The sequence below is a fragment of the Brachycentrus maculatus genome, unplaced genomic scaffold, assembly GCF_059751285.1.
Source record: "Brachycentrus maculatus isolate JH-2025_06_01 unplaced genomic scaffold, ASM5975128v1 h1tg000054l, whole genome shotgun sequence".
NCBI classification, from domain to species: Eukaryota; Metazoa; Arthropoda; class Insecta; order Trichoptera; family Brachycentridae; genus Brachycentrus; species Brachycentrus maculatus.
This window is the reverse complement of record NW_028280808.1, coordinates 870,814-882,892: the sequence shown is the minus strand read 5'-3', so window position 1 is coordinate 882,892 and position 12,079 is coordinate 870,814. Positions and strand designations below refer to the sequence as shown.

The 12,079-nt window shown below is 31.7% G+C and overlaps 2 protein-coding genes across 3 annotated transcripts; one reads left to right on the top strand and one right to left on the bottom strand.

Moving 5' to 3' along the window:
• Window positions 1-1,907: 1,907 nt before the first annotated feature.
• On the bottom strand, window positions 1,908-5,093 carry LOC148311976 (uncharacterized). The gene is made up of 3 exons (XM_088278007.1): window positions 4,802-5,093; window positions 4,502-4,651; window positions 1,908-3,517 (listed from the first exon to the last, which is right to left on the bottom strand). The coding sequence occupies exon 3, from the start codon at window positions 3,515-3,517 to the stop codon at window positions 2,117-2,119; it is 1,401 nt and encodes a 466-aa protein (XP_088134133.1). The 5' UTR covers window positions 4,502-4,651; window positions 4,802-5,093; the 3' UTR covers window positions 1,908-2,116.
• Window positions 5,094-6,195: 1,102 nt separating this feature from the next.
• LOC148311975 (uncharacterized) lies at window positions 6,196-8,775 on the top strand. Of its 2 annotated transcripts, none has more exons than XM_088278005.1 (3): window positions 6,196-6,512; window positions 6,628-6,768; window positions 7,504-8,775. In XM_088278005.1, the coding sequence occupies exons 1-3, from the start codon at window positions 6,354-6,356 to the stop codon at window positions 8,728-8,730; spliced, it is 1,527 nt and encodes a 508-aa protein (XP_088134131.1). In that variant the 5' UTR covers window positions 6,196-6,353; the 3' UTR covers window positions 8,731-8,775. The 2 variants fall into 2 exon arrangements, with proteins under 2 accessions (XP_088134131.1, XP_088134132.1); XM_088278006.1 differs by having other exon boundaries at window positions 6,372-6,512; window positions 6,628-6,778; window positions 7,504-8,756.
• Window positions 8,776-12,079: the final 3,304 nt, after the last annotated feature.

Here is a 12,079-nt window from a genome sequence, read left to right as displayed (position 1 = left end):
TAAAATTATAAAAAGCAATTTAAGCGACCAGTCTTGGAAAAGTTAAGACCTCCTACCAATTTTAGGTGCAGTCTTAACCCATACTGCTAAATATAGAAGCAAAATGACAGATATTGTTATAGCTTAAGTGACCTTGAGGTTATTAAAATTATTATTATTATTTTAGCTGACTGTTGCGGTCATATCAATGAAAAACTACTCTTCATAATCACACCAAAAAAGCATATTGCTTTCTAGATTTGAAGAAAAATCTTAAATGGTTGTTGTTCTGTACGCCTCTCCTATATTTTTCATTCTCGAGAGCTTGGACTGGAGCGCAAGCAATTAATAAGTAAACTGTGGTGAAAATAATGATTGAATGAAATTGTCCATCATTTGTTCAATACACAAGAAAGAAATATAACAAGTTAATGTTTAAATAAATTCGAATGGTGATCACGGAGTATTGTATAAATTTGCTAGTCAAATTACAAATAATAACAGATTAGCTAGAAGACAGTGGATGGGGACGGCGCAGGATCGGGAGGAGTGGAGGCGGAAGGGGGAGGCCTTTGTCCAGCAGTGGACCTCAACGGGCTGATATGATGATGATGATGAACAGATTAGAGGATTAATGTATCAAATATTGAGGAAATCTAGAGCATCCATTTGGCGATAAGAAAAAGTAGTAAAGTGACAGAACTGACTTGTATATCAGAGACTATTCTTAGCAACTCGCAACACCAAATCAGAAATATCTGACAGCAAATCTTGACAAAAAAAACATCTACTTTTATATACATAATCATTATCAATGGCACATTGAAGAAGCCTACTGACTTAGTTAAGTTATAAGAAAGGTTACAATACACTCAATGAGAGAAAAACAGATTAGGACCTATATTTAACACATACCTAACTATTAATACCTTAAACATTACTTAACTGAAGGGATAGTACATTATATGGCATCTTTTGTACACACATTTTAAGGACTCGGAGCACTATGTTTCTCCTCGGTTTCGAGATTCAAAACTTTTCTGTGCGCCATTGCGTTATGATGCCATGTGGTATTTAAAAAAAAATGTTAAAATACTTTTTGGCATTTGGATAAGCTCGCTAATGTATTCATTGTTATAAAGTTTAAAATAAATAATAGACAGAGGAAACAAATATAAATATTGTAAACACACAATATATTTTTCCGACAACATAAATCGCCCAAATAAAAAATGTTTTAATTACTCTCATAGATGGTATGCGTGTACATTTTAGTCAGTGTCTACCGAATGAGGGTTTACTCTTTTCCCTCAGGCCTTTCATTTTTTAAATAAAAGTGGGGAGGAATTACAATGGCAATAGTAAAAACAACAAAAAACCCTTAATTTATACATGTCTTTGTTGCATTATTTTAATGAACGGATAAATATTATCCATATACAAAGTAATTACATTAGTTTTTAGAAAGATTTGTGACTGAAAGAAATATACATTAGCAAAAAACTGCATTTTATGGGAAAGTTTTCTGTATCAAATTTGTTGATGTCTTTGCAAATTTAAATGATGCGAGTACATTAAATACTTCGGGATTACATACAGAAGTTAAAATGTTAACTACATAGTGCAGACAACATTTAAATTGCTTAAGGTTTTTAATTTGGAATGACTTTGGTGATTTAAAACCAAATTATCCATATTGTCTGGTAGTAAAAGTTGCTAAAAAAAGTAATTGACATTTGATTTTTACTGAATACGAGTAATGTCAAAGATATCTTCACTACGTAGTTAAAATGTTGACTTCCATATATAAATGACGCCTTCTTAAAGGGCAAACTGCAATTAGTAAGCATGATTTTCTATTTGTGTTACATATTCGTCAAAGTGTATAAAATGTGCTAAATTTGAGATTGTCAACTAATTAATTAATATTTTTTTTGATTATTATTTTTCATTTACTTAAATATTCAGATAGAAATGCTAATGATAGATTGCAAATGCGTACTATAATGTAATATTATATGCAAATAAGTTTGTAATTTTTCACATTGTAATTCCCAAAAAAATATTTAAATGCATACTCTTTTTTAATATAAACTTGTAAATATATAAAATTGCACAGATCAGATGATATTTGAGATTAAACACAAAATTTAACCCCTTCAACAAAGCTTCCACACGACTGATAATTATCAAAGTTATCGTCAAAAGTAAAGATCGCTTCATATACCGAGGTAAATGTTGTCGTAGGTCGATAGCACAGGGGATATCTATACGTCTGAGAATTCCGTCCAGGCCAGGAAAACGATACAGTATACCATTCTCCTTCATTGAGAATGTAAGGTTTAGGCAAATTGATGTAGATGGTTCCATTATATTCAACATTCCTATTGTAAACCACGGAGCACTCTTCTCCCGTATTTAGAGTACTAGAAACACCAACGACCATATGTTCGGCGTACGTATGGAAAAGAGATGTCTTGTAATCGAGAGATTGGCGAGAAGGAACGACAAAGGTATTGATAAAGACAGTTTTCTGACATTTTATTCTGATACTGATATCTTGAACAGCATCATTGATATGAAGGGGATTTGCGGTTCTGATTATTGGTCGACAACAATATGACCAATCGATCTTGAGAGAAGTGCGCGGTGTGGTGATTGAACAAAATGTAAAATTATCTTTGTTAGATTGTGACATTGGCAAAACCTTTTCCGCTTGGTTTTTTAAATATAATTCGACATCTTCTTTGGATTTGTAATTACCTGACAAAATAGGCTTTATAAATAATAGTTCTTCTTCCGAAAGTAAGTTTAAACTCATCAACCAAGTCATCTCGCTGATAGGCAGCGAGAGAAATCTCAAGTTACCGAGTATATTGGTATCCGTTAGCAGTTGGCGCTTATTGTCATCCGACGGATCTATACCTCTTTCCTCGCATTCAGAGTGAGCCCACTGAAGGGAAAATTTTATCAATTCTTTCTCTGATAAATTAATAGAAGGCTCCTGCACGACCCTTTTTAGGCACGACACTGATATATGTTCGAAATCCTTAGACAGCACGACTTCCGAATGCTTACAAATAAGTTTTAAACAGTGGGAGAGTAAATTTTCCTCTTGAATCCAATCTGAGTAATTGAAAATGGATAGAACGTTGTTGATGCTCGTGGCTTCTTCAATATACTTGAGACAGGTTTCGCCGAGATAAGGAAGCATATATTTTTTCGCTGCGTAGAGTAGCCCGCAGGCATTTTCCAACGAGTTGATCACGACTTTATCTTTGTATATAAAATCCAATAACAGCTGAAAGACATCTGGTTCGATATCAGATATCGATATTTCCGTCACTTCGGCCATGGGACCATAGAGCATAACTTTGAATACGGGACTACTAATAGCTAGGATTAGTTTATGTGCCCGTATTGTTTGGTCGCCAACTAAGAAAGTACAATCGCTCCACTCGAAGGACTCCTGTAGTTTGCTGATCCGATCATATAGAGTAAGCTGGCGGCAGCTGACAGGTACACACATTGCGTCCATCTATAGCGGGAATGAAAACAAAGTAAATTTTATAACAAAATAAGTTATTTACAGGAGTGAGTTTAACCTCTAATATAATCTGCTTAGGTAAAAACTATTTATTATAAGGTTACTGTCAGATATCAATAAACGAAATAAATACATTCCACTAGGGTAACATTGAACTTAACCAAAATATTTTGTTTGGAATTTTTTTCCCCTTTAGAACTGATACATGAACAAGATACATTTTTATTTAACTTTAAAAAAGACTAACCCACTATATTAAAAAAAAAAAATTCTCACCAAAAACGTCAGTTGTCAGATTACTCGTTTTTAATATGGTATTGTTTACTTTTTTTTAAAAATAATTTCTGCTTTGTTAAATATTGGTTAAGGTAAAAATGAGTGAGAATTGAGAAAATTATTGATTAAAATATCCTTATTATGTCTTCCTTTATGGTTTAGGATGGTGTTCAATATTAACACAATTTAGGTGGTGTTATTAATAAATGACTATTATTATCATCACAAGAAATGCTATAGAAGCATAATTTGCAGTACAATGCCTACATTTATGAATAATCTCACGCTTTGTAACTTTTTATATTTGGAAAAATAGCAAGAAAATTAATACCACATTTTTTAGTGCAAAAAAATTACGAAAAGATTTATTTGAATTATTATGAAAATTACTGAAGGACATCTTTTGAATGTCGGATACATATTACGATGAAACATATAATAATGAAACACTAAGAGCAGTGATAGAAAGAAGTATGGGTTATTGAACTTGAAATAAAAATATATTGCACAAAAACTGGTACTGGTTTGAAGTATCTACTAAATCGGTAAAAAAATATACAGACCACAATGAAAATATTTTTAGTCGGACTGCAAAATAAATTATTGTTATTTAATAAGGTTGAATGATTATTTATAATCGCAAACAACTGACAAATGTGTTTAAGAGCGCGGGTGCATATTTATTGATTAATTGTTTACCTTGAATATCCTGTTTGTTTTCAAATTGACGGATGCTTTGTTTGCGAGATTCGAAAACGAGTTGAGATGAAGCCGTGATCTTGAAATTATATATGCATGGGAGCCTCCAGCGATTACACAATAATAAAACCAGTTCGTTTGTTTACATTTCTGAAAAGGTAATGATAACAAAATTGACTACGATTAACATGACAAGTTATTACAGAAAAATCAAACAAATTAAACAACCGAGACTGTCGAAACGGAAAGTTTGGTAAATATATTATATCAGTAAGGAAAAAAACGGTGCAAAAAACTGACCTCTATTATTATACGACGAACACATTAATCAATCCGGCGCTCAAAGACAAAATGGCAATATAAAAAAAAAAAAGTAAAATATAAAGTTTTTAAGAATTTATTGCGCGTTTCAATTTTTAGAACTATTTATTGTATTGCAGCTGGATGTTCACACGTAAAATCAAGTGAGATTTTTATAAATATTAAATAAAATTTATCAGACCCGCGAAATCACTCAGATTAATTCGCGTCTCCACTTTTTATCATTTTTACGAATTTCATCCGATAATTTTTTTTAGCTTCCATAGATGACAGAGATGTTAGCACAAATCAATGATTTACATAGACAATAAGGCGCAAGTACACGTCATTTTTGTCGACGTTTTCCGAATACGGAATACTTTCCTTCCGAATAAAAACAACCGTGTGCTTTATAAACAGTTTTTCTAAGCGATTCATTTCAAAATTTTGAAAGAGGAAAACGCTGGTGGAAAATCATGCACGCGGATAGGTTGAGTATAGTCGTTTTCCACGTTCGGAATTCCGAATGCGTGGGACCCATACAAAAATCTAATTTGTTACAGTTTCGTGAATTCAAATCGGAAAATTTAAGCCTGATAAAGATTCAATATAATAGTCGTAATAATCGTTGGGTGTGTATGAGGAGATGCATGAATGTAGAAGAGGCGAAAAATATGTATTGGTAGTACATATGGGAGTGCCTTATGGACACGTATAAGGAAAGATGGCGGAAATTAGGCAAAGATAGCCTGGCGTTCTATCCTCTCTCTGCCTTCCCCTGCGGTGAAGCAGCGTGAGGGTGTGAGGGAAAGAAAGCATGATTTATGGTCGAAGCCATTGTTTCCGTGGTCCGTCCCGTTTTTAACGACCTTGGATGCGAACGCCGAAATGCATTCTTGCTAATAGCCAAAAATTCCTAATTGCTGGGCATGTCATAAACATTGATGGCCTGTTATCATTGTTCCGAAGGAATTCTTTCACAATTCGAAAAGTCCGAATATCTTTTTCCAAGAATTTTTAGACTTTGAAGAAACCCGCCGTTATTTTCTTGTGATAACAAACAAACGGTCTGTGTGCCTAGAAGTGAAAAATTTAAAAAGGAAGAAAACGATTTTTAATGAAATATTTTAAACCCCCAGGTTATGGGAAATATCAAATGCTTGCTGGGGATATGGAATATATCAAAAGATAGAGTGGTGTGGCGTTCAATACTCTCTGCCTACTCCTGCGGTGAAGCGGTGTGGTGGTTAGTTAGTTAAATATTCAAAAACAAAATCTCTCGTAAACGAGTGGAGGCTTTAAAAAAATCAAGTACCTACCTTTCTAAGAAAAATTACCTGATAGCAGTCCCATAGAAAAATATAATAGGTTGCAGGCAACCCAGTTTTTTGTTTATTACATTATACTTGACAGATGTCATCTGTCTGTCATGAGTATGATGTGGCTTGTTAGTGTTTTCAGTAAGAAAATCAAAAACATTTAGTCTTGTATAAAAATCTTAATAATATTCATTTACATGTTTTGTTAAAAAAAAACCGATTGTTTCTGTAAAATGGATTTTAAATTTGAGTCTCTTCCTGATGAAAGAAAACATCAAAAGGTGTGCAGGACATGTTTATCTAGAGACGCCGAAATGTTTTGCGTTTTTCAGAGATATAAAGATGATTCGTTGAATGTCCACGAAATTATAATGCAAGTCTGCTCTGTAATGGTAATTTATCAGTTTGATTTCAATAATAACTTTTATACATTGCTAATGATAAAAAATCCAATAAGGTAAAATGAAAACAATTGATCAGATTTTGTGGTTGATTCTTTAATTTCAGATCAAAGACGATGATGGATTATCAGATAGAATTTGTATTCCTTGTATAATTGAAGCAAAAAATGCATTTTCCTTTAAATCTAAATGTGAAACCACACAAACTACATTGCAGCAATACCAAAAGTTGCTTCAAATGGGACAGGTATAGTAAAGTATAAAAACACATTATTAGCTGGTTTGTAGATGTAATTATAAATGTGCTAAGATTATTCAGACAGAAACCAATCCACATTCAATTCTAACAGAGATAATGATTCTTTCATTAATTGATTCGGCAGTCACTTTGTGGTAAAATCTATCCACTTTTAATTCATGTTTTACTCAGTAAATACCACTATTTCCTAAAATCTACTGTGACACGTGTTTCGATGCATTCCGCATCATTTTCATACGGTGTTTGAAAATGATGCGGAATGCATCGAAACACGTGTCACAGTAGATTTTAGGAAATAGTGGTATTTACTAAGTAAAACACTAATTAAAAATAATGATTCTTGTACTCAACTGTTTTTTTTTCTTCTTCAAATTTGTGAACTTGTTTCTTTTTGCATAACGCCAGCCAGTTTTTGTTTGGATTTCAAGATTATTTGTTACATAAAAATTTATATGACAAATTGTTTTAATATATACTGCTATTAATGAACAAATATTATAGAATGATTCAACATTTTTGGCATGTTTTTTATTTTACTAATAATTGTTTAAACATAATTTTATCCCGTGTGTCCTTATTATTTTCATTATTATAAGATTTATTTCTTATTATATAAAATTAACTTGCCTTTAAAATTTTAATCATGCATTTAATACATTTTGTTACTCTTAAATTTGTTAAAAAAATTGTATAAAGTTTTTAAAATTTTTAATTTTTTTTCAGGTACTTAAGGAAGAATCAAATCATTCTTCTTTTTCCGATTTCAGTGGAAAAAGCAATGATAGTACAATGAAATATGACAAAAGTAACATTGAGAGTAAACTAGATACTAGTAGAAATATTATTGATGATGAATTAAAAGATATAGGCATATTTCACGAGCTCAATATGGTCAAAATAAAACAGGAAGACCCGGATGCGATGGTTTCATGTTTGATCAAAACAGACGAAGAATACTCAATCCCAAATGATGATTTTGAAAACCTCACTAAAAGACTTAAAATTAAAATAAAGCATTTCAAACAAACTAAAAAGAAGAAATCTAAATCTCCAGCGCCATTTTCCCATGGATCTAAACAAAATAAAAATATTTTGTTTCAATATTGCGACTATTGCACATTTAAAACCAGATTTCCTTCTCAGTTGGTTAAACACATGTTTATACATTCTGGTGAGAAACCTTTGGCTTGTGATCTTTGCGATTTCAGATGTGTTCAGTCATCATCTCTCAACAACCATAAACTCGTGCACAGCAATGTGAAGCCTTACATTTGTACATTTTGCGAATACAGATCTACTAATTCTTCAAATCTGAAGAGGCACATGCGGAGGCATACTGGAGATAAGCCGTATTGTTGCGATATCTGCCCTTATCGGTGCGTGCAATCCACGTACTTAGAGGAGCACAAACGGACACACACCGGTGAAAAACCATTTTTATGCGATCAATGCCATTACACCTGCAGTTCCAAGTCTAGTCTTAAAACCCACAAGAGGAATAAACACGTGATAGAAAAAAAATTCTCGTGCGATTTATGCGACTTCCGAGCAAAAAGTAAAAGCACTTTGATCTCTCACATTAAAACACACACTGGAGACAAGAGATTTGCTTGCGATATTTGCTCTTACAGGTCCATACAACTCATCACTTTGGAGAACCATAAACGCATGGTGCATACCGGCGAGAGACCTTTCCAATGTGACCAATGCTCCTATCGCGGAGCTAGTATTACCCACCTCAAGAGTCACTCGAAGTCACATCAGTCGGTGAAAATGTTTTCTTGCGATGAGTGCGGCTACATGTGTCATACCAAATCCAAACTAACAACTCACAAACGAACTCATACTGGAGAGAAACCATTCAATTGTACCGTTTGTGATTTTAAGTGTGCTTTTACTTCATCTTTACGGAGACATCATAAGAGAAATCATAACTCTAATCTTAAATAATGTCAATTTATATATATTTTTCCAAATAAATTATAAAAAAATAAATTTGTTTTTTTTTAGGGCTCAGTTTTTATTGATTTTGAATTTCATACCCTCAAATGTCTATTAGCCAAAAGTTAATTTTGCTAAATATCCATTTCGCCTATTGGCTTAAATGTACAGCCATAAAATATGTAATGTTGCAGGAAAGAATTTAGTTTTCTTGTAACAAAATTGATGTTTTTGTAGTGACACATCATATTTAGGTAACAATTTTTTAAGCTTGGCTCATAACTTAACTCAAACCATGTTTTCGGAAGGACAATGGATGAAAAAGAGAAAAATAAAAGTTTAATTTTTTGTTATCTGCATTATATATATATATATATATATACACACACACACACACACACACACACACACACACACACACACACACACACACACACACACACACACACACACAAATGTATAAAAAATGAATATTTGTAATTATCTGCTTATTTCTAAACCCGTCAAATGGTATTGGTAGTTTTGAGAAAAATTGAAAATATTTATTAAAATATTTGGAAAAAAATTATGACGTGTTTTGTAAATCATTGTAAAAAAATCACAATCCAAAGTAAAAAATTACTATCTAGATAAGTAAATTTCAAATGAAATAGTTTTTATTTTAGAGGTTCTTTCAGTTTTCACTCAAACTCAGTTTTGCTATGGGGGTTTTGATAATTTTTATTCAAAATACTAATTTTAAAATATGATAGTATTAAATATATTTCAAAAGTTTATTAAGCAAGTTCAAATTCCATTATTATGGCACCGACTTAGTTTACAGTAAAATATTTATTCTTTGTATTTACTTGTTTGGCATAGTTACATATATTCATAAAGCAATACATAGCCAATTCCACATACCAGAATTACAAAGAATCACGTGCATTTGTCGTAAAAAAATAATGTAGTAAATATCTGTACGTATACACAGTACACCATTTTATACCTTAATCTCTCTCGCTTTTCAGCGTCTGTATCACGTATGTTTAAGCCTAAGCCATGTATTTTGTATTACATAAATTAAGCCGGCCTGTCGACAAGATTTAGGTAAGAAAGTTGGTCCACGACAGCACATTTAAAATGAATGAATTATAATGCAGAATGCGTACTTCCCAGTTTATAAATCAAGTTTTATATTCAAACCTGGTTTCGGAGAAAAGTTGGAATCTGTGTTTGTGTAGGTAGCCCTGGATTTACGTGGTTTTCCCGACCAGTGCAGTGTACAACGGAGCCTCGTAGGGGTAGGACGTCGCGCCGCGCGTCGCGAGATCCCGTTCTGGGGAAAAGTTTTACGTAAAGTCTCAAACTCGTCTGTTTTCTCGGACTAAAAGCAGATAGTTAAGAAGTTTGGGAATGATAAATTTGTGATCGTAACGTTTTGAATTTTATAAGAATAACATGTAAGTGTTAGTAAGGTATGTTTGTATTTTTGTATAATAATAAAAATATATATGACAAAGAAATACGCTAAAATACTTTTTAACGATATACGCAAAAAAGCTTAGTGATTCGATGGTTTCAAAATTAAATTCCTTTTAAAAAATCAGTTTTTTGATGAGTTTGAGAAAATTTTGTCATTTCAACTAAATTTATATTTATCGTTGAATAACTTTTTGATAAACTAGTTTAGAAGTTTTTTTTCGTTTTTTAAATATTTTTTACCATTGTATTTCTACAAAGTATAAATATTTTATTAAGGAAAAGTACTAGTTTTTAAACTACAAAAGGGCTCCAGAAAAACGCGGTTAATAAAATTAATAAGTCAATTTTCAGGCTAAAATATTTTTCGATTCATGAAAATTCGTTTTAGCTAAAATACTTATATATACTTGCATAAATAATTATTTCGAATGAAAATGATTTAAACAAATTTAAAAAAAGATTTTTTTTTACTTTATTCTACTAAAATAATATCAAGTAAAGGATGAATTAAAATAAAATACTGGTAAATTTTGAATCCCTTATTTATTCAATTTAAAGATATCTACAAATGGATATAATAATGTTACGAATAAATTATAGTGGTTTTCTAATACATACATCCGTGAACTTTTATTCTGAAATGTTCTTTAACTAATAAATCAATAGATATTTATGTTTTATTGTTGTTCCTTTAAAAATACTTCATACAGAAAAAGCGCATTTCAATTTTAAAAAAAGGTTTTCTTTATTTGTAATAAATGTCATTTATCGCTTCGTAATTTAAATATAGTTAACACACGAGGGTGATAATTTAACGCTACTTAATTAAAAGGCTTAGTAGTTATCATAAACGTAAGATCTAAAGAGTCTATGTCTCTCGTTAAAATGTTTTAATCAACAAACATTTGTCGGCAATACTTTAAATGAACATAAATAATATAATGAAACAGAAAAGTCAAAGATGAATCAGATTTATTATTCTGATCGCACTTATAATGACAAATTATGATTACAGTTATACCCAATTTCATAAATGGTCAGTGACCATTGCATGTTCCCGGTTTGATTCCGAGGGGGGTTAAAATAAAAATTTGTTAATATTCACTGTTGTATTTCTTTAATATCACCCTGGACTGGTACAAGAAGCGTAAAACTGATCACCAAGATAACACTGCATAGATATGATTCAATGCCTTATGCACCATTAGGTGTAGAAGGGTTTATCATAAAATATTGAATCGTAAGCAAATACATTTTTTTGGAAAGTAGGTTAGGATGGTTTTTTAATACATATTTTTTTAAATGTTGCGACGAGTACATTCCAACCGCTTTGATGAATATCTACTTTTTAATTCAATAATAATTTTATTTCTTCTTTTACCCATATCCGCAATAAACGGTGCATAGGGCACTTATGGAATCGACGCGGCGCAAACTTGAACATTAAGTACATGATGGCAAGATCATTCATAAACTCCTAAATTTCAGATAAAGGAGTGGAATATATTGTATGGGATAGGCGTTATGGCGCAGTTGGATAGACGTTCGACTGCAAATCGATTCTCGCCAATTGCAAGAAATATTTTCAATTGGTAATGTGGTTGTGACATCTAATAATTTTCTTCCTTTCCAAATGAGTGTTAGTAATTGGATTGAAATAATATGTTACTCTTTAATCATTTTCGAATACAAATAGACATGATTTTGGAAAATAATGTGAAGAGATGACTTCTACAAAAGAAAATAGAGGAGAAATAATAGAAGCAATAAATGAGGAGAGGAAAAGGGGAACAGCAGCAATGGTTATGGTGCTCGATGCTGCATACCCGTACACGAGCAAATTAATGCATAATTAAAAAAAAAATGTTTTTACCTTATTTTTATAAGTTAAACA